Here is a 23,712-nt window from a genome sequence, read left to right as displayed (position 1 = left end):
GTGTGCCTGGCATGTTCTACTGTGTAGTGTAGTGTTGGTGCAACTCACCGATCCTCTCTCCTCGGTGCCGGAACGAAAAATACCGACACGGAGGAGAGATTACATCACTTCCTCTGCCTGTGTTTACATTACAGGAGAGGAAGTGATGTCACGCTGCACTTCCATTCGTCAGGAGCGACCGCGAGGGGGTGGCCATGAATGAATGGCCGCCCCCTCATCCCGGATCGCTCCTGAACGGATTCCGACCGCCGCTGGCACCGGGGGGGGGGGGGGGGCCCGATCGGGCCCCCCCACCCACGGGAAGGCAGGGACGTACAGGTACGCCCATATGCCTGCCCGTGCCATTCTGTCGACGTACATCGTCGTGCGGCGGTCGGCAACTGGTTAAACATACAGCCAGAGCTACAATGGAATGGTTTAGATCAAAGCATTTTCATGTGTTAGAACGGCCCAGTCACAGTCCATACTTAAATCAAATTGAGAATCTGTGGCAAAACTTGAAAATTGCTGTCAACAGACGTTTTGCATCCAATCGGACAATGTCACTCTTCAGATGTACAAAGCCGAGCAGAGACATCTCCAAAAAGACTTGCAGCTGTAATTGCAGCTAAAGGTGGTATTGACTGAATACAAATGCCACCCACACTTTTCACATAATTTATTTATAAAAAAAACTTGGAAAACCCTTTCCTTAGTCATCCACTTTTCTATCCAGCCTACACCGAACCTTTCAAGCCTGGGCCCGGGCTGGTCTGAGCCGCATACGCGATTTGGTCTCTAATGACACCTTAATAACATTTCCAGCCTTGCAGGCACAAACCCAACTCCCTCCACTGGAGTGTTTCAGATTCCTCCAGATTTCCCCAAGCTGTTATAGGGCCAAATAAGGAATTGGACAACCTGTCTACATTTGAAGGTGTGTGCGACTCGGACCCACATGCCCCAGGTATAATATCTCGCCTCTACACACACCTCACGTCTCCCCCAGCTTCGCTCCCATCCTACTCTTCATTGTGGTCCAAAGACCTAGCCATTGACTTAGATGCAGGAGATTGGTCGAACATATGGGCAAACACCAAGATCTCTTCCCAGAATGTTGTCGCATCAGAAGCAAACTATAAAGTCCTTATGGAGGTGGTACTTGGTCCCGGTAAGGATTGCCAAATTCTTTCCATCCTACTCTCCTGACTGTTTCAGGGGATGCGGCGCAAAAGGCACCCATGCACACATATGGTGGACTTGTCCAATAGTGCAATGCTTCTGGGCGACAATATTCCAAATGGCCTCATCCTTGCTTCGAGAAACTCTCGAACCCGACCCTTCTCTCGCGTTATTGAATTACTCCCTGCAGGACTATACTAGGGCACAATTACGCCTTCTCCTACAGGTTATCACGGCTGCCAAGCAGGCGATAGCGAGAGCTTGGAAGACTCCAACTTTGAGTATCACTGAAGTGAAGAATAGAGTCACCCAGGCTATGATACACAGTAAAATTGAAGCTACATTATTGGACAAAATTCCCCAGCATCTTAAAATTTGGCGCCCATGGATTGAACAGCTTCTCCCCCCTGATTTTGATAAACGCCTCCTAGAGCCTTGACTTTCCACCTCTCACCTGTGGAGATCAATTCCGAAGATCTCCGATCCGGGCGACCCACCTGACCACCATTGTACCTTCCCCTCTTCTCTTACCCCCCACTACATCTGGTCTTCCTCCACCTCTCCCTTTCTTCCTCATCTCCAACCTCTCCTTCCCCCCCCCCCCCCCCCCACACTTCTCTCAATTCTTTATATACCAATCGGTAACGAAGTTCGTTCTAAATGTTCGGTTGCTTTTGCTGTTACCCCCTTTGCCACATGCAGAGTATTGACCTAAACAATCTGATCTGTTATCAAGAGACCGTCGTCCCTAATAATACCCCAAACATCACTGCCAACCTCTATGTGCATAAATGTTTGTTATCTTCAAGAACGCATTTCACACTTCTGTATGCTACTGTTAAAATACCTATTTTACATATACTCTGTTCAAAATACTATTCCCATGTAAAACTGTATGTAACAGCAACTGTTTTTTTTTTTTTATTGTTACCAATAAAACTTTTGAAAAGAAAAAAACTTGGAAAACCATTCATCATTTTCCTTCCACTTCACAATTATGTGCCACTTTGTGTTGGTCTATCACATAAAATACATTTACATTTTTGGTTGTAACATGACAAAATGTGGGAAATGTCAAGGGGTATGAATACTTTTCCAAGGCACTGTACATCATTCCCGTGTGCCTTACAACATCAATGTTTTTTTTACCTACGAGTATCCTTCATAAAACGGAACATTCGAAAGGCTTCACTGTCTGTCTCCTCAACATGTGAGTTTATTCATCACGTTAAATTGTCTGAATTGATGCAAGGGATAAATAGATCACCCGGTTGTATAAGCCTTATATGAAGCTGGAGATAAAGCTCATGGCCTTGTAGTTGAACCTGTGTATCATCTGTGGTTAGTCACCTCACTGGGTATATGGAAGAGCTTAAAACTACTCTAAAAGGTTCATATGAGAAGTCCCATACCACTGCTTCCAATCTCCTGAGACTGCACTCAGTGACTTGGGTCTGAGACTATACAGACATATCCCTCCACCCGGCACAGCCAGCAAATAGCAAAGCAAGTAACCCTGGGAGAATTGTTCTGTCAGAGTTCTTGCTAGACCCGGACATGGGGGCAGAATACCCAAAGAACATGCCTCAAGAGCCTAGGTCTAGTAACGCCTATGTTGAAAATCAACATTTTGCTGTCAGCTGAACCCAAAAATCTCCATAAATCCAGTCTAGATACATAAATTGTGTCTGCAGCACAGAAAAGGAAGACTATCTGAAACAAATACAGGAATACAGGATGAGGAACACAGCTCAGGAAAGTGACCAGGTGATTACAAGCTTATATCACCCAGTCCTTGCCCTACTCTGGACCAATCAGTGAGCAGTATGGGTGGAGGAATGTATTTAGTGTTAATGACCCACCTGTGCTGATCTCTGTAGGAGTGTCCTCCTCTATAAATGTCCCCGTTATTCCATCCTCCTCCATAGACTGCTGATCATCCCTCACATACCTCTCTTCTTCTTCTGATTTCACCTCAAATTCTATATCGATTGGATCTCCACTCTAAATCAAGAAAATGAGAGAGAATATCATCTGTAAAATATAAGCTTTATTAATGTGACATCAAATAAAAAATCCACACATTGTCTCCATGAGTCTGTGTTTTATAAGCTTCATCCACCAACCTTGCAATAGTGAGGGATGGTGTGATCTTCCTGTGTGGAATCCCGGGAATACAGAGGACGGGGACATCTCTCTGGTGGGTTCCTGGTATTTGGTGGCTCCATCATATCCTTGTGTCCTTCTGAAATCTTCTCCATCACTCCATACTCCTCATCCTCCTCTTTATACTCTTCTTTAACATCAATATTATCATCCCCGAGGTTTCCACTCTGAATATATAATAAACCATTCATTGTAACAAACATGCTGTGTATAAATCAGAACTACCAATAATTGTCAATCATCTACCTGATGATGGTGAGGGATGGTGTGACCTTCCTGTGTGGAATCCCGGGAATACAGAGGACGGGGACATCTCTCTGGTGGGTTTCTGTAGCTGGATGACTCCACCATGGTGTCCTGGTACAGATCTTTGTGTTCTTTTAGAGACTCCTCCATCACCCCATCCTCATCATCCTCCTCTTTTATCTCTTCTTTAACTTCAACTTTAGAATCTCTCAGGTTTGCACTCTGAATATAGAATAAAAATGACATCAATGGTAATAATGCAGATAATGTACAGATCCTAATGATACTATCAGTGATTGTTCCTCATCTACCTGATGATGGTGGGGGATGGTGTGATCTTCCTGTGTGGAATCCCGGGAATACAGAGGACGGGGACATCTCTCTGGTGGGTTCCCATTACTGGATCCATCTGTAGGAAACACACACACTGACTGAATACATCGCCCTTATTATTACTTTCTATTTAATATTTAAAAGCTTGAGGATTTTTTCACATTATTATCAATATGTAAAAGCCGACATTTCCAATCATAATCTATCATAAACATCAGATCTAAAATCTCCAGCTGGTAGAAAATATTTGCAAAAGAAGTAAGGGCCATGAATTGCACAACTTATTATATAGGATACAGAAGATAGGACTATATTATATAAGAATGATATAATGTACAACAAATCTATATAGCGCAGGGGTCAGGAGTGTGTAAAGCACATGTAGCCAGGTGTTGGCTAACTTTGCCGGTGTCATCATGGGACATTCTGTAACACCAGCTGCAGTGAGCCTGTTTCTCTCTAGTGCTCAGCTTGGAAACTGTGTCATCATCTCCTGAATGCCAAGCAAGCAGAGCTAACAGCTGAGAGCAAGGGATCGTGGGATATGTGGTTTGAGGAGCCAGGATTTGCATTGGAGCCAAACTGCTGCAGACTACAAGTTTCAGCTGGCTGGGAGAGAGAGAGAGAGAATTCTGAGTGAGAACATAAATAGCTTGATTGGGGGGGAGGGGTCTTTCTCTTGGGACCACGGCCTACAGCTGAGAGCAGGGATCTGGCCATGCTGGGGGATGTAAGCAGGCGCCGCGACCTAGACGGCGTGGAGAGTGAGCGAGCAGATCCCCCATTGTCAGTTCCGTGTTGGCTGAGTGACGTTCAGAGGCCAATCTCATCATCACCGGTACAGACCCAGCTAAATCATAGTTTCGCTGGGCGCACAGCCAAGCACCCCTTATTGGTTGCAGATTCTGCAAGAGCCTGTTCCGGGACATCCCATTCCCTTGAGCCTTGGTATCATCATAATTGATGAGTGGGAAAACACACACAGAGTGTACACCCTACAGAGACACTGCATGTAGACACCCCCATCCCATCTCTTTACATTAACCACTTCACACAAATTGCCATATCTGCACATCGGTACTTTGATGCTCGCTGCCATAACCCGGTATTTTCAGTATTTTTTCCGAAACGAACGCATACGCAAGTCGCACCCGTGCATGAAAACTGTGTTCAAACCACACATGTGAGGTATTGCCGCGCTCGCCAGAGCGAGAGAAATAATTCTAGTACTAGACCTCCTCTGCAACTCAAAACTGGTAACCTGTAGAAATTTTTAAACGTCGCCAATGGAGATTTTTAAGTGCCAAAGTTTGTCGCCATTCCACGAGCGGGCACAATTTTTAAGCGTGACATGTTGGGTATTAATTTACTCAGAGTAACATTATCTTTCACAATACAGAAAAAAATGTGGCTAACAGTGTTGTCTTATTTTTTTTAAATACTGTGCATATTTATTCACCCCCTTTGTTATGAAGCCCATAAAAAGCTCTGGCACAACCAATTACCTTCAGAAGTCACATAATTAGTGAAATGATGTCCACCTGTGTGCAATCTAAGTGTCACGTGATCTGTCATTACATATACACACCTTTTTGAAAGGCCCCAGAGGCTGCAACACCTAAGCAAGAGGCACCACTAACCAAACACTTCCATGAAGACCAAGGAACTCTCCAAACAAGTAAGGGACAATGTTGAGAAGTACAAGTCAGGGTTAGGTTATAAAAAAAATATCCAAATCTTTGGTGATCCCTAGGAGGGCCATCAAATCTATCATAGCCAAATGGAAAGAACATGGCACAACAGATAACCTGCCAAGAGACGACCGCGCACCAGAACTCATGGACCAGGCAAGGAGGGCATTAATCAGAGAGACAGCACAGAGACCTAAGGTAACCTTACAGGACCTGCAGAGTTCCACAGCAGAGACTGGAGTATCTGTACATAGGATGACAATAAGCCATACGCTCCATAGAGTTGGGCTTTATGGCAGAGTGGCCAGAAGAAAGCCATTACTTTCAGCAAAAAACAAAATGTCGCGTTTTTGAGTTTGCGAAAAGGCATGTGGGAGACTCCCAAAATGTATGGAGGAAGGTGCTCTGGTCTGATGAGACTAAAATTAAACTTTTTGGTAATCCAAGAAAACGCTATGTCTGGAGCAAACCCAACACATCACCCAAAGAACACCATCCCCACTGTGAAACATGGTGGTGGTAGCATCATGATGTTGGGATGCTTTTCAGCAGTCGGGACTGGGATACTGGTCAGAGTTGAGGAAAAGATGGATGGTGCTAAATACAGGGATATTCTTGAGCAAAACCTGTACTACTGTGTGTGTGATTTGAGGCTAGGACGGAGGTTCACCTTCCAGCAGGACAATGACCCCAAACACACTGCTAAAGCAACACTTGAGTGGTTTAAGGGGAAACATGTAAATGTGTTGGAATGGCCTAGTCAAAGCCTAGACCTCAATCCAATAGAAAATCTGTGGTCAGACTTAAAGATTGCTGTTCACAAGGGCAAACCATCCAACTTGAAGGAACTGGAGCAGTTTTGTAAGGAAGAATGGGCAAAAATCCCAGTGGTAAGATGTGGCAAGACTCAGAGATTTATCCAAAGCAACTTGGAGCTGTGATAGCCGCAAAAGGTGGCTCTACAAAGTATTGACTTTAGGGGGATGAATAGTTATGCACATTGACTTTTTCTGTTATTTGGTCCTATTTGTTGTTTGCTTCACAATAAAATAAAAAAAATAAAAAAAATATTCAAAGCTCTTGGATGTCTTTCTCCCTGGAGACTTGCCTGGCAGTTTTCTCCCCTTGTTTCCATGCCTCCTGGTCGGAACACCTGTGTGTCATGCAGAGGGTCCCTTCTGCCCCCAAGCCTGGGCCCAAGGTCACCCCTACAGACTGGGGTCTCCCTCAAAGCCCACCGACAGCCTAACACTCCATCTCCAGCTTCCACACAAACTCACCCTGCCCCTGCTGGGCTGACACTGAGTATATGAGGGGGCCTGCCCCCTGCCAATATTTATTTTGGGGATTGATCGATCAGGGCCCTCAGAATACTAGACTCCTCCTAACTGTTTCTGGAACCTTCTCCAAGTTTCCAGCAAACAGGGTGGAGTTGCCAGAGAAGCTGCTGCTGAGTCATCCAGTCTAGCCGAGTCACTCATTCGACCCAGAAAAACACACACAGGCTTGACTGCCAGACAAGCCTGAAAATGTACCTGCACTAAAAACGTCCTACTCTAGCAACGCTAGGGGTGCTACATTTGCATTGCATACCCTTTCCATACTGAGTAGGAGTTTAACACTGAAAGATATGCAATATCAACACAGTGCTGCGCTACATATACATACACACACATCTCAAAAAATTTGTGAATCATCATAAAATTGTAAGTAATCAAAAGTCACAAAAAAAGGTGACAAATTTAGTTCATCCAAGTGTATAGTCCCAATGTAACGGATTGCAGATTCGAAAGAAAATCAAGATTATCCTCAAAAATTTAACATATCCAAAAAGTGCTGGTGCTCTCCTCCACCAATGTGCTCTAACTGCTCACCTTACTATATGACTCCTTTTTGAGTATAATCCTGATTTTATTTGAAATCTGCAATCAGTTACACTGGGACAATACAATATATATTATATATATATATATTGTACAGGACGCTGTGGCTGGGTCCTGGAAGGACGCTATATTTCCCCTCTGTTTGGGTTGTGGTCTTTTTAAATGAATAAAATTGATTAACCCACCTGTTAAGGGAGTGCCTTTAAAAAACAAGACAGGAAGTGGTAGATGGGTGTGGAGGAGTGGAGAACACATGGTGGATGGTGTTTGGTGTTTGTTTTGGGTTGCAGCAACTGAAGTGGACAGCAGTGTCCTGTTTGGAAGGCTCCTGGCAGGGGAAGCTACTTGCCATCAAGATCAAGCTCTGTTTCTGATAAGGACAGCTATTCTGGACTTTGCAAGTCGGTGAGACTACAAACCTTTTTCCTTTTGTTTTTGGCTGCTGTAAGCTATTTAAGTTAATAAACCCTTTGTTGTATGAAAAGCCTGTGTCCTGCGATCTACCTGGTCCCCCGAACATTACAAGTGGTGGAGAATGTGGGCAGGACAAAGTAACAGGCGTTTTCTTGCTATTTTTTATTTTTTTTTGCATTGGATCTGAACTGACATTTAAAGGGACAGTACAGTGAATTTATGTCCTGGGTTAAAGCTGCACAACTGTTGAAAGCTGAAACAATGGAGGAGCTAATTAAACAGCTGTCCTTAGCTAATATACAAGCGCAGACTCGCCATGAGGAAGCTAATCAGCGCTTAGCAACCCAGCTGGAGGTACAAAAAAACGCACCACAACGAGTTGGTGGCCCAGTTAGCAGCCCAGCTAGCGACCCAACAAGAGGTTATGCAGGCTCAGATGGCGGCCTTAAAAGAAGCAGTGCAGCAGCTTTCTCAGGGCCGTGAACAAGTGGCCGTTGCCCCTGGCAACCAGGTGACCATAAGGGCAAGCCATTTTTTGCAGAAGTTGTCCCTGAGTGATGACGTAGAGGCGTTTCTGGCAACATTTGAGAGGACGGCAGAGAGAGAAGGGTGGCCCCAGGACCAGTGGGCCGGCTTAATTGCTCCTTTCCTCACCGGAGATTCTCAAAAAGCCTATTTTGACCTACCACCAGAAGATGCTAAAAATTATCAAAAACTAAAGGCAGAAATACTGGCTCGGTTGGGGGTGACTACGGCCGTTCGGGCCCAACGAGTGCACCAATGGAAGTATCATTCAAACCGGCCACCGCGATCTCAAATGCATGACCTGGTGCAACTAGTAAAAAAATGGCTGCAGCCCGAAGTGTTGTCTGGCCCCCAAATTGTGGAGCGGGTCGTGCTGGACCGATACTTAAGGTCACTGCCAGATGACCTTCAACGGTGGGTCAGCCATGGAGACCCCAAAACCGCGAACTGCCTTGTTGAGATGGTGGAACGATATACGGTGGTGGAGGATCTGCTTGGCCCCACCAAGCGTCAAGGGCCCAGTCTGCCACGGCCCTTCCGACCAACTGCCGCCCTTCGAAAGGATGTCCCCAGGAGCCCTGGAAGCAACACCCCGGAAGGCCAAGAGTCACACCCGTTACCCCCTCAGCGACCTGTTCCTGATCGGAGAGGAGGGGATGTACAATGTTGGCGATGTCATACCTGGGGCCATACCCAGGCCCATTGCCCATTGCAGGAAGAACCCATGGAGTGCGGGGTTCTTTGGAGGGGGTCTTTTTATGCTCATAAAGCATGTACAACACATCTTGACCTTGGAGAGGGGAAGTTTGAGTGTGAAGTCCAAGTGAACCACCACCCTGCACAGGCTTTGCTGGACTCTGGAAGCATGATAACCCTGGTTCACCCTAGAGTAATTGGGAAGATCGGTCCGGTAAGCAAAAGGTTGCGGGTTGTGTGCATTCATGGGGACACTAGAGAGTACCCTCTCATCTCGGTGTCCATCTCCACAGCATGTGGCACTGGTACTCAAGAGGTCGGGGTGGTAAAGAACTTGGTACATGACGTTATCATAGGACGTGACTGTCCGTTATTTACAAAACTTTGGAGACAAGGAGAACTGTCTGAAAGGTCCAGAGACTGGGAAGAAACTAGTCCCTCCGTTCCTGTTGTTGAGGGTAATAACCCTGAGATGCCACATATTTGTAATATGGACCCAGTTGATAAAAACGCCAAGACTTTGGTTAATAATGATGAAAATAGTGCTGATACTGTTAAGGATGTCAATATGTGGGGTTCTCAGACCTACCTGAACACTGAGGGGGGGGAACCTTCCCCGCTTCAGGTAATGCTGGGGGAAGAGGATGAGGAAATGGCCTCTACCCCTGACTTGCCAGATTTGGGTGTTCCCCAGGGGACATTTGGTACTGCCCAGATGCAGGACCACACTTTGGCCAGGGCACGGGAACAGGTTGTAGTTATAAATGGGGAGCCCCAAGAGCCAGGTGCTAATGAGCGGTGGCCACATTTTTCAATATGTAATGAATTGCTTTATCGGGTTACTAAAGTGAGAGAAAATGTGGTAGAACAATTATTGGTACCCCAACAGTATAGACGCAAGGTCCTGGAACTGGCCCATGATGATGTTTTAGGGGGACACCTGGGAGTTGACAAAGACGGAGGCACGGATCGCCGACCGGTTTTACTGGCCAGGCTTGAAAGCAGAGGTAAGAAGATACTGTACCTCTTGTCCCACCTGTCAGTTGACCGCTCCGGCGACCCATTTCCGGAGCCCGTTGGTCCCTCTGCCCATAATTGAGGTCCCATTCGAGAGGATAGCCATGGATATAGTGGGTCCCTTGGTAAAGTCGGCTCAAGGTCATTCTTACATACTGGTGATCCTCGAGTATGCCACTCGATATCCTGAGGCGCTACCCCTGCGGAATACCTCCTCTAAGGCTATTGCACGGGAGTTATTCCAGTTGTTTACACGGACAGGTTTTCCCAAGGAAATTCTCACAGACCAGGGCACCCCGTTTATGTCGAAGGTTATGGCTGATGTGTGCAAACTGTTCCGGATTAAACAGCTGCGCACATCGGTCTACCATCCCCAAACAGATGGATTGGTAGAACGTTTTAATAAAACCCTTAAGTCTATGCTCAAGAGAGTGGTACAAAGGGATGGGAAAGACTGGGACTGCCTGTTACCAGCCCTCCTGTTTGCTATCCGAGAAGTGCCCCAGGCCTCCACTGGGTTTTCGCCTTTTGAATTGGTATATGGGCGGAGACCTCGTGGATTACTGGACTTTGTTAAAGAAGAATGGGAAAGTGAACCAATTCAGCATAAAAGTGTTCTTGAATATGTCTCTCAAATGCAGGAGAGGATCCGAACTGTAATGCCGCTAGTTAAGGAACATTTACAAAAAGCCCAGGAGGCTCAACGATGGGTCTATAATAGGGCAGCCAAAATTAGGAACTTCCAAGTGGGGGATCGAGTAGCAGTGTTGATTCCCACTGTGGAAAGTAAGTTCTTGGCCAGATGGCAAGGCCCTTTCGAGGTTGTAGAAAAAATGGGAGAGGTAAATTATAGAGTCCACCAGCCAGGCAAGAGGAAACCCTTCCAGATATATCATGTAAACTTGTTAAAGCCCTGGACAGACAGGGAACCAGTGACCTCCCTGGCTAGTACAAAACTTGAGCCTCGGGTTGGGGTGGAGAGTGTCCAAGTAGCAAATACCCTGTCTAAAACCCAAAGTCAGCAGGCAAAGGAGTTCTTGCAGAGAAATAAAGAAAAATTTTCAGACTTGCCAGGGCTCACTAGTGTCATAGAGCATGATATTGTCACAGAACCAGGAGTCAAAGTTTTTGTCCGGCCCTACCGCATCCCAGAGGCTCAAAGGAAGGCCGTTTCAGAGGAAGTAAAAAAGATGTTAGACCTAGGGATTACTGAGGAATCGCAGAGTGAGTGGTCGAGCCCGATTGTGTTGGTACCGAAGCCCAACGGGACTCTGCGATTTTGCAATGATTTCCGGAAACTTAATGAAGTTTCCCGGTTTGATGCCTACCCCATGCCCCGGGTAGATGAGCTTATCGAGAGACTAGGTCTAGCCAGGTATATCACTACGTTAGACCTTACCAAGGGGTATTGGCAAATACCGTTGACTAAGGCCGCTAGAGAGAAAACAGCTTTTTCTACCCCAGAGGGGAGTTTTCAGTACAAAAGGATGCCTTTTGGATTGCAAACTGCTCCAGCCACGTTCCAGAGAGCAATGGATAGGATTTTACGACCTCACCGGAAGTATGCCTCAGTATACTTGGACGATATAGTCATTTTTAGCAAAGACTGGGAATCCCATTTGCCCAAAGTGCAGGCAGTGCTGGACTCTCTTTGGAAGGAGGGGTTTACAATAAACCCTGAAAAATGTGCTTTGGGAATGGAGGAGGTGAAATACCTGGGTTATATCGTGGGTAGAGGGGTAGTGAAACCTCAGGTCAACAAGATAGAGGCTATACAGAATTGGCCCCGCCCCCTCACAAAAAAGCAGGTACATGCATTCCTGGGCATGGTGGGATACTACAGGAGGTTTGTACCCAACTTTGCCACGTTGGCGGCTCCGTTGACCGATCTGACTAAGGGTCGGAAATCGGTCATGGTGGAGTGGAATGCAGACGCTGAGAAGGCTTTTTTGGAGCTCAAGGCGGCGCTGTGCCAACACCCTGTCCTGGTAGCACCTAATTTTTCAAAAGAATTTGTTGTCCAGACTGATGCTTCCGATGTAGGATTGGGAGCGGTGTTGTCACAGGTTATTCATGGCGAGGAACACCCGATAGTCTTCCTCAGCAGGAAGTTAACACCAGCGGAGAAAAACTATGCCATAATTGAACGAGAGTGTCTGGCCATTAAGTGGGCTCTGGAATCCCTCAGATATTACCTTTTGGGAAGGAAGTTTAGGTTGATTTCTGACCATGCCCCTTTAACATGGCTGAGACAGGGAAAAGGGACTAATGCCAGGGTTACCCGGTGGTTCCTGGCACTCCAGAAATTTAAATTTTTAGTGGAGCATAGGCCCGGGAGACTGCATCAAAATGCAGATGCCCTCTCCCGAGTCCATTGTTTGAGCTCCACTGTTGCCTCCACCTCCTTGGCGTTGGGGCACAGGGGGGGGATATGTACAGGACGCCGTGGCTGGGTCCTGGAAGGACGCTATATTTCCCCTCAGTTTGGGTTGTGGTCTTTTTAAATGAATAAAATTGATTAACCCACCTGTTAAGGGAGTGCCTTTAAAAAAACAAGACAGGAAGTGGTAGGTGTGTGTGGAGGAGTGGAGAACACATGGTGGATGGTGTTTGGTGTTTGTTTTGGGTTGCAGCAACTGAAGTGGACAGCAGTGTCCTGTTTGGAAGGCTCCTGGCAGGGGAAGCTACTTGCCATCAAGATCAAGCTCTGTTTCTGATAAGGACAGCTGTTCTGGACTTTGCAAGTCGGTGAGACTACAAACCTTTTTCCTTTTGTTTTTGGCTGCTGTAAGCTATTTAAGTTAATAAACCCTTTGTTGTATGAAAAGCCTGTGTCCTGCGATCTACCTGGTCCCCCGAACATTACAATATATATTTTTTTTATTCATTTGAAGTGAACATGTTTTTTCAATGTCAGCAGCAACCAGATGGAGGAGGACATTCATACTGCACTTTGATTTTTGTATATTTGCATATTATCACATCGCGCGACGCTGTACCCAAACAAAACTGACGTCTTTTTTTTTTCCCCCACAAATAGAGCTTTCTTTTGGTGGTATTTGATCACCTCTGCGGTTTTTATTTTTTACGCTATAAACAAAAAAAGTGCGGTTTTGAAAATTAAAAAAAAAACAAACACCACAATATTTTGTACTGTTTGCTGTAATAAATAGCCTTTGTTTTTTTTTTAAAACTAAAAACTTTTATTTTTTTACTAGTAATGGTGGTGATCAGCGATTTTTAATCAGGACTGCGGCATTATGGCGGACATATCGGACACTTTTGACACATTTTCGGGACCGTTGTCATTTATACAGCTATCAGTGCTATAAAAATGCACTGAATACTGTGTAAATGTCACTGGCAGGGAAGGGGGTTGACACTAGGGGGTGATCAAGGGGTTAACTGTGTTCCCTGTGTGCGTTTTCTAACTGTGGGAGGAGGGGACTGACTATAGGAAATGAGAGATCATGGTTCCCAGCTCGTAGGAACTCACAATCTCTCTCTCCTCTCAGAACTGGGATGTGTGTTTACACACACACACGTCCATGTTCTGCCTCTCGTGCCCGCGACCGTTCATGGCCGACGGTCATCGTGACCGCTTTTACACCTCCGCTGTGCAGTGGGCGTGCGTGTGCCTGCTATCCTGCTTAAAGGGACTGAAGTATAGCTACGACGGTTCGTGAGATCGCTCCGACCTGACACAGTATAATGATGGTGGCTGGTCGGCAAGTGGTTAATATGTAGTTTTTTTTATCTCCGTATTTAGATCATATTATTATTCATTAGTGAATTGTGCTGATAGATTATTGGATTTACTGAAAGATATCTGCCTAAGTTATTCTTGTTCTTATCTGCTTCAAGAATCCGAAGTAAAATAATTGTTTACTTTGCTAAAGTCTGGTGTCTGTGTAATTATCGCTGTGAAACATGTCTGATCCCAGGGTGTCGGGAGGCTTGCAAGGTCGGGGCAACCTTTGGGGACAGTCATCTTCCAGCCTCCCAAATGGGAGTGGCACTACATACAACATAGATTATATAGTGCAGGGGTCAGGAGTATGTGATGTACAATATAAATTATACAGTGTAAGGGTCAGGACTCATAATATTGGTATTCAGTTATCAGTGAAAGGTTAATGTTTACATGAGACAAGTTGCAGAGGTCCCACACCGCTGCCTCCCATCTCCTGAGACTGCACTCAGTGACTTGGGTCTGAGACTATACAGACATATCCCTCCACCCGACACAGCCAGCAGACAACAGAGCAAGTAACCCTGAGAGAATTGTTATATCAGACATCTTGCCATACCTGGGCATGGGGCAGAAGACCCAAAACACATACCCCAGGTACCTAGGTCTAGTAACACCTATAGTGAAAATTAACATTTTGCTGCCAGCTGAACCCCAGAATCTCCATAAATCCAGTCTAGATATATAAATTGTGTCTGCAACACAGAGAAGGACGATTATCAAGGAGAAATACAGGAATACAGGACGGGGAACACAGCTCAGGAAAGTGACCAGGGGATTACAGACTGATATCACCCAGTCCTTGCCCTACTCTGGACCAATCAGTGAGCAGTATGGGTGGAGGAATGTATTTAGTGTTAATGACCCACCTGTGCTGATCTCTGTAGGAGTGTCCTCCTCTATAAATGTCCCCGTTATTCCATCCTCCTCCATAGACTGCTGATCATCCCTCACATACCTCTCTTCTTCTTCTTCTGCTTTAACCTCATCTTTTATATCTATCAGATCTTCACCCTAAACCAACAGAATGATAGAAAATAACAACTGAAAGATATAAGCTTCAATATTGTGACATCACATAAAGAAAAAAAATCAAAAAACGGTCAATACACGTCCATGTTCTAGATGCTCTGTCCAATCAACCTGGTAATTATGAGGGATGGTGTGACCTTCCTGTGTGGAATCCCGGGAATACAGAGGACGGGGACATCTCTCTGGTGGGTTCCCATTACTGGATCCATCTGTAGGAAACACACACACTGACTGAATACATTGTTTCTATGTGTTTATCAGATGATGGGGGATCTAGGTGGAGCCTCCGTACTGCTCTCTCCTTTACAATAAAGTCTCCTCTTACCCGGTGATGTGAGGGGCGGCTGATTGTCCATCATGATGTCCTTGTAGAGATCCTTGTGTCCTTCTAAATACTCCCACTCCTCCATGGAGAAATAGACAGTGACATCCTGACACCTTATAGAAACCTAACACACAATGATACAGTCACCATCCAGACACATCCCTTGTCTGTTACTGGATAATGTCCCAGAATTCCCAGAATCCTCCTCACCTCTCCTTCATCATCTCTCTGGTGACTTCTAGAATCTTCTTTGTATTTCTCTATTCTATCAGGGAGGGAGGTGGAGGCAATGTGATGTCATATGATCTCCAGACTTCACAGGAGGAAAACTCTAGATCTGAACTGAAATAGTAAAATTAAATGATATTCCCAGAATCCTCCTCACCTCACCATTCAGGTCTGCATTTAATTAAAGCCCCACATCAGACTGAGATGTAATTTACCCACACAGGACCCCCACACTATGCAGGTTAACGACTTGTTGCAGGTATTCTGATGTCATTACATACAATGCAGGACCAACAGTCCCACTTTGCTAGTAAGGATGCCACATCCTAAGAGGTTCAGTACAATAAAAGCCAAATGGAGGGACATTGGGAGGAGAAGCTGTGAGGTCAGTGTGATGTCATAGGACAAGTAGACTCTGGACTGAGGGACATTTGGATGGGGAGATTAGAGACTCCCATGTAAACCAAATCATTGTTCCTGGGTGCGTCCTTCCTCTCCTATACTGAAGAGTAAACTTTGACCTTTACCATACAGAAATCTGTCAGGAATGTGTGAAAGTAAGCTCTCATGTGATCAGGTGACGTGCGGAGGAACGGAGTGTAAATAGCAGACAATTTTCTCCAGAGCTCCTAATGGTGGGGATGGATTTTGCTGAGTGCCGGTGCCAAGTTTCCACCCCCCAGGGTCACTGCAGGTGTGGAGAAAAGCTGTGTAAGAGGATATGGAGGAGAGATGAGGAGGAGATCCAGGAATCAGGATAAAGGTCAGGACAAGCAACAGACGAGCGCATCCAAGAGATGAAGCCGGGGTCACTACACAGAAAATCAATCCAAGGAAACAACAGGCAGGACGAGGAATAGCAACAAGGAGCTCAGAGACCAATGAGAATATTGCTCAGCCAATGGGAGATGATCTCAGCATGACTTACATAATGAAGGGGGTGAGGGGGAGGGGAGGAAGTCACTTAAGGTGGGGCTTGAAAAATTTGGTTTGAATCTAGGAGCCAGCTAAAAAAAGTTAGCAGACAGATTTTGTTAATGTAGCGTGGGTTGTCAGCGCCCAGGGCAAGGCATGTAATTTGTGAGGCGCAGGACATGGAATGCAGGATACCGGAAGAAGGGTGCAGGACATGGGATGCAGGGGAAGGGTACAACGTGCCAAATGCCAGACCTGGGGTGCAGGAGATGGGTGCAGAATACAGATCATGGGGTGCAGAACCAGTGGTGTAGGGTGCAGAAGATGAGGGGCAGGGTGGAGAACATGGTGTGCGGGGTGCTGAATGCAGGACCCGGGGTGAAGGTTGCAGGTCACCTCAGGACATTGGGGTGCAGGAGAAGGGTGCAGAACACAGGACATGTGGTGTAGGACAGTAATACAATCTCCCCTCCCCCTGTGTCCTCCTGCATGTCCTGTACATCTCCCCCAGCAGTGTGTGAGAGCAGAGTGGATGGAGAGGACATCTTGTGTACATAAAGCAGCATGTCCCTCCCTGGCTGGTCTCTTAGCTGGCTGCAGTGTTCAATAGATTTTTATTGAAATTCATCATATATGTCAAGAATAAGTAGACAAGTAAACATACAGATAAACAATTTAAAGAGGAAGTAAACCCTGATGAGTTTACTTCCTTTTTCATTCCCTGCAAAGGCAAAGCATAATGGACTACTATGCATTATGTGTCACTTACCTGACACAGTCACCGCCGTCCCCTGTAGTCCGGCACATCCATCCTCTCGGTGGGGTCTCGCAGCTCCGCCGCTGTCATTCAGCGAAGCCGCAAGGAGGTCACTCCCGCGCATGCGCACGGGAGCCGACACGCGCGGCAGCTCCGTCATTGAAAATGCCTCGCTCACTGCGCCTGTGCGCCGCTGTCTACGGCGCATGCGCCGTAGACAGCGGTGCCTGTCTTTGGGCAAATATCTCCTAAACCGTATAGGTTTAGGAGATATTTCTTGGACCTACAGGTAAGCCTTAATCTAGGCTTACCTGTAGGTCAAAGTGTGTTGTAAGGGTTTACAACCACTTTAATTACAGTTTCTGTCAATCAATCTTAGCTTGCATCATATACCACCTCTGTATACCTGCATATGAGATAGTATAGCGACATCGAGATGGATAATAGTTTATCATGCTATTTATTAGGTTTTCGGTATAGGACAGAGGCAGAAGGGTTGACAGCCATGCTGGACACCCCGGTGGGTGCAATACTGTGTCCGGTTTGAAGGCAACTCCATTCCTCTTATAATGTATACCATAATCATGTAAATCTATGTTTTCAAAGTAATTATATACACGTATTATGTTAGGATGTACAAATTATTTAATAATATATATCAATCAATAGTCATAGGTGCACCGAATGGAAACTTTGGTGCCGAAACCGAAAATGAATGATGCACTAGGCCGAAAACCAAAAATAAACAGGTTTTTATAACATATTTATATTTCTATATACAATTGTATTATATTCGACTTTTTCAAGAAAATTCAGTCTGCAGTCTCTAACCATCTCTTGTATCATGTCCTCATTCTCTAACCATCTGATACAGGAGATGGTCAGAGACTGCAGACATGCTACAAGAGATGGTCAGAGACTGCAGACATGATACAAGAGATCAATGCAGCCTCACCAGTGCCTGTCAGATGCAGCCTGCTTGTCATATGCAGATGCAGATGCAGCCGGCCAGTGCCCGCCAGATGCAGTTGGTCAGTGCACATCATTATGCAGCCTGCCTGTGTCTGGAGCGTCAATCTCTGTGTGTCCTGGAGCTGTGAATTGAATTCCACCACCATATAGCCCCCACTGTAATATAAATCTCCCACACTGTAATATTCACGTCATCTCCCACAATGTAATATTGGCTGAGCATGGCTGGTTACGGCTGGGTATCGCCAAGTATGGCTGGGTATTACCGAGTATTGCAGAGTAATGCAGGGTACTGGCAGGGTATTGGCACGGTATTGCAGAGTATTGGCACGGTATTGAGGGATGGCTGTGACTGCAATTGTCACAGAGCAGCGCAGTGGGCACTACAGATGCAGCCCACAGCGCTGCTGCCATCCGATCTCTCCCCTCCACTGTACAGATCTGTACACAGAGGGGAGAGAGAGGAACCAGCATCATCATGACGCTGGTTTGTTTACAAGTGATCACTCTGTCATTTGACGGAGTGATCACATTGTAAACGGCGACGGGTGCACCAAGATGGCCGCCACTCCGGAACTAGGCCGAAGCCGCAGCCTTTCCTAAGGCAGAGACCTGCGGAGTGCTCTGCGGATCGCGGCATGTGCCGATACAAACGGGGTGACCTGTTCGGATCATGGATGGGTGACGATCCGTTGCACCCCTACGGGCTGCAGTAACAATGTCCCGCCTCCTGTGATCATGTCACACCACTGGATCAGTGTGTCGTCTGTCACAGGAGGCGGGACATTGTTACTGAGGCCCGGGCCATTCAGCTCCGTGACACACGGAGATCGCCGCTCTGTGGGAGGGAGGAGAGAAGGAGGGAGGACTGGGACGAGGCAGGAAGACGCCCCGCAATGGGCAGCACCAGGGGGCGGGGGCCGCCCAGGTCCTGCCCCATTTTTGGCTCTATTATCTGTAACATTTTCCTATCGGCAATGTGCCGAAAACACAATTTTCGGCAGTTAATTTTCGGCCGCCGAAATTTCAGTGCATCCCTAATTTTTTCCTTACTGAGCAGGTCAGATTATATATATATATATATATATATATATATATATATATATATATATATATATATATATATATATATATATATATATATATATATATATATATATATATATATATATAATGTTATATCTTTCACTTTCCACATTGCAATTGATGTTGAGTGTACTTAATTATGCAGTGCTTCTAGATGAATTTGGAGAGTGGATTTGAGAGGGTGTGACAAGCTACTTTTTGTAAATCGGTCCCAGGTTTTGAGTGTTGCTAAAATTGTTGGGGAGATACAAGGAGGGATTATTGCTCCAAGTGTAATGGAGTATAGCCATGTCGACAAATGACCACCTGGGATAGTGGAAGCTTCCATATTCCCCCATAAAGTGGAGGAGAAGATAGAAAGCATTCTCTCATTTGTGTGAGTACAGGGGCCAAGTAGTAATCCTGAAAGTCTAGGTAACCAGTACCTCCCGCTTGACAGTGCTTAATTAGTTTTACATGAGCGCATCTAGATCTTTTACCCTGCCATATAAATTTAGATAGTATAGTTTGAAGTGATTTAAAGTAGGTCGATGGAATTGGGATTGGGAGGGTTCTAAATAGATAGAGGATTTGGGGGAAATTAAGCATTTTATCCAGGAGAATTCAAATGACACCAACCTTGTGAGGTCCTTTTGTAGTTTAGTGCGAAGTGGTAAATAGTTGTGATGAAATAGTGATGTAGTTGAGTTGGTTAATTGTACACCTAGGTAGGTTATACTTTTATCTGCCCAGGTATAAGGGAATTGTTGTTGAAGACAGTCATTTGTGGCAGTGTTCACTCCTAGGTTTATGATCTATGATTTAGTTTTGCATACTTTATAATAAGAAATATTACTAAACCAGGCCAGTGTTTTCTGAATCTCCGGTAAGGAGTTAACTAGCGCTGCGCTAATCACAGGCAGCGAGACATTGCCCCCGATGTGCGGCTGCAGAGATCGGACAATGTCTCACTGCCTGTGATTAGCGCAATGCTGTGCCAACTTCCTGGTGGGCTCTGCACATGGCGTATGCGAACACACCGGAGCTAAGCCCTAGCCAAGAGTAGTCATCTTGGTCGAATGATAGAGATCTATTGATTTCTCCCTAAGTTTGGCCTTGTTGCACTTTTTTCTTCTACCACTAGGTGGACGGGTACTTGGTGGTACTAGATACGAGAAGGGCAACCCAAGGTCAGGTTATGGGTATGTGGGGTATCTCAGCCAATAGGCAGGGATTTTCTTGAATCCCTTGGCCTGCTGGGAGAACCTATATATTTGTGTAAGGTCAGGTGATCGATGTTCTGTGCCACCTGGATGGCTGTCCGGGTGGACGTGTGTCATATGCCCTGGGCTGCTAGGCCAGAGATTGGGGCTATCCGGGGGGGAATCTGGCTGCCAGGCTGTGCGAGGGCCTATCCAGCAGTAAGAGGGCAGCGCGGGTTTGGGACTGCATCTTGCAGTCCAACCAGAAGTGATGGTTCTGTCAGCCAGAGACTCTGTCAGTGGTTGGAGGTAGAAGGGAAGCTGCCACCACAAAGGGACCATCCACCTTTACCAGGGACCACAGTGAGTAACCGATGAAAGTATTGGAACCATATTTTCACTGAACGGACACGGTGCAGAAACGGGAAACTTCAGGCGGTGATCAAGTCAGGGACCCAACCAGCGGAGGAGATGCTTGCAGGGCAGCCCTGTGAGTCAAGCCAGGGGCCGAGCCGGTCAGCGGGGGTGAAGCTTGAGGAGTATTTGAGAGCCAAGCTAGGGACCCAGCAGGAAAGCTTGGGTGATGCTTGAGGGGGGATACCATTGCCAATCTTGGTGGAGCTCAAGGGATTCAGAGTCTGTGAATCAGTGGGTCTAGTGAAAGACTGAGAGATCTGTGTTGAAGAATTACAAGAGGCAGTTGTGGTGAAGCTGAAAGAACTTACATTTCCATTAGGAAACATTAAAGAACTGTTGCCGTAGGAGACAGCTTTCCTGCATGTGCAGAGGTGGCACCTTGCTGGGGCCTTTCCCTGCATGGCTGTCCTCCTATTGAAGTCTCGGAGTCTACCAATTTAATCTATATCTAGTTAAGGGTATCCTGGCCCTATCCCTCTTACCCTCATAAATACAAAAAGGACTGTCAAAAGAAAAACTTTTTTTACATCCAAGAAGTGTCTGGCGCCAAATGACTTTCACCATCTTTGCACCCACTATGCCTCACAACCCACTACATATTGAAGGATGTCACCCATCTTTGGCCTTGGAGGTCCTCAGTAGACTGGACAAGGCGAAAGACCTTTTTACACTTATATGCAAGTAATTGCCTGTAAAAGGGGTATGGGGTCTGGGTACTGCCCTGGGGGACATGTATCCATGCAAAATATTTTTTTAAATAGAATCTTTTTTTATTCAGGAGCAGTGATTTTAATTATGCTGGGGGTGGAAGCAGGAGCCCGATGGTGACAGTAATGCACCATGGAAAGGAGAAAGATCGGCAGCGAGAGCTGAATGAGATGAGTCCTCTCATGCCACTGTCCTGCCCTCACCCTCCTGCCTGGCCCTGCTCCGAGCCACATTCCTGTCTGAATAATGTGTCCGGGTTTCAGGCAGAAACATTATTTAGACCAACAGTGAGAATGGTCTGACAAGAGCCCAGGAGCCAGGACACCATTTCTAGTCACCGTGGTGACCTGGGATTTGTTGTGCCCTGACTTAAGGTGACCATAGATACATGGAAATTCAGCTGGTTCAGCAGGGATCGGTTACATAGTTAGTAAGGTTGAATAAAGACAGCAGTCCATCCAGTTCAACCTGAGTAATTGTCTGGAATTGTCCCTATCCCTGCACATTAAACACTTGCATCGGTCCCTACCCTCAAGGAGCCCACAATCCAAGGTCCCCATTCATATACTAGGGCCAATTTTGCACAGAAGCCAATTAACCTACCTGCATGTCTTTGGAGTGTAGGAGGAAACCGGAGTACCCGGAGGAAACCTATGCAGGCACAGGGAGAACATGCAAACTCCAGGCAGGTAGTGACTTGGTTGGGATTGGAACCAGTGACCCTTCTTACTGCTACATGAGAGTGCTAATCGCTACACCACTGTGTCCCGCTCTGAACATTTCCATCCATGTGTGGTCACTGCCGGATAAAAGTCACTTAATCAGCGGCTGCAGCCAATAGCTTCATCACTGATCTGTGTATTCTGAGAGCGGAGGAGCGCCCCCCATTGTCAGAATACAATAGTGCAGCGGGGAGGATTCCCCCATCCCCGTCCAATGTGTGTATGGCCAGCTTTGGAAGGAAGATATATTCATCATTAGTGATGGGCGCGTTCAAAACCCCAGGTTCCCGATCCCGCCAGGAAGCCGCCACTGCACAGCTCTAATCACAGGCAGTGAGACCTTTCCTGATCTGTGCAGCTTAGGACCAGGAAATGTCTCACTGTCTGTGATCAGCGCTGTGCAGTGTCGGCTTCCTGGTGGGATCGGGAACGTGGAGTTTCCAACACGTCTGAGCCCATCACTATTCATCATCAACTGATCCCGCTGAAGGGGTTAATTTAGGTTTCCACACTATATATGTGTGTATCATCATCTGGTGGAGATAAAAGACATCACAGTGACTATGGAGGAAGAGGACGGACATGACGGGGGGTTACTGGGTGTAAATAGAAAATAAGATCGTATTACCTCCTCTACTGCCACTTCCAGCGACATCTTCTCTCTACTTCCTCCCGACTCACCTCTCACTTGGAACTTCCCGTCTGTACCCGACATCACTTCCTGTCTTCCATAGAGTGGAGCTCTACATTTGACAGGAAACATGTGTCCTCCACTGTCCAATCACAGCCGGTCACACGTAAACACGGTGATGCCAATGTTCTGCCATATATCGTCTGTCCATTGGATAGTGTCCGCCCGTACTGCACAGGCGCAGCGCGTGCGCATTACGGAGCAGAAGGAGATTCGGAAAATCTCCGAAGATGAACGGCGCCTACGCCGTGAGTCGAGGTGCTAGCCCCACCATCCAAGTGGACATAGGGCTGCAAATATTAGAGGGCCCCTCGTGGGCTCGCTTCGGGCACGGCCAGCTCTTTTTATTCTAACTCTATGTCCACCTGGATGGTGGGGCTAGAACCTGGACTCACGGCGCCGTTCATCTTCGGATATTTTCGTAATCTGTACTGTGTACTGCATGCGCAGTACACAGCGGACACTATCCGATGGGGGACACTATGTGATAGGACACCAGTAATTGGCTCTCCTCGGCTCACACTGACAGAGTGTGTGGCGAAGAGAGACGATCAGTGGCATCTCCTCACAGGGGGACATCTAGGAATATAACCAGGGCACTAATCATCAGTGTCCTGATTACAATAAAGAAATATAGTGTCAAAAATCAGTGCCCACCAATGCCAGCATACAGTGCCCACCAGTAGCAGCAATCGGTGCCCATCGCTGCCCACAAGTGCCACCAATCAGTGCCCATTAGCCATGCCAGTCAGTGCTGGCAATCAGTGCTGCCCATCAATGTCCATCACTGCTGGT

The 23,712-nt window shown here is 46.5% G+C and overlaps 1 protein-coding gene across 1 annotated transcript in view; it reads right to left on the bottom strand.

Annotated features, from left to right (window-relative positions):
* Positions 1 to 22,914, bottom strand: part of LOC143986869 (uncharacterized) — a 133,286-nt gene extending 110,372 nt beyond the window's left edge. Inside the window, 9 exon segments of the mRNA XM_077485276.1 lie at positions 3,024 to 3,165; positions 3,288 to 3,494; positions 3,574 to 3,795; positions 3,885 to 3,982; positions 14,753 to 14,897; positions 14,994 to 15,124; positions 15,241 to 15,364; positions 15,451 to 15,582; positions 22,855 to 22,914. Coding sequence (XP_077341402.1) covers positions 3,024 to 3,165; positions 3,288 to 3,494; positions 3,574 to 3,795; positions 3,885 to 3,982; positions 14,753 to 14,897; positions 14,994 to 15,124; positions 15,241 to 15,325 — 1,030 coding nt within the window. The 5' untranslated portion in view covers positions 15,326 to 15,364; positions 15,451 to 15,582; positions 22,855 to 22,914.
* Between the last annotated feature and the right edge of the window lie 798 nt (positions 22,915 to 23,712).

This window comes from Lithobates pipiens, unplaced genomic scaffold (genome assembly GCF_037356315.1).
Source record: "Lithobates pipiens isolate NorthernLeopardFrog02 unplaced genomic scaffold, aLitPip1_a1.2 Scaffold_18, whole genome shotgun sequence".
NCBI lineage: Eukaryota > Metazoa > Chordata > Amphibia > Anura > Ranidae > Lithobates > Lithobates pipiens.
This window is presented reverse-complemented; position numbering and strand designations above follow the sequence as displayed.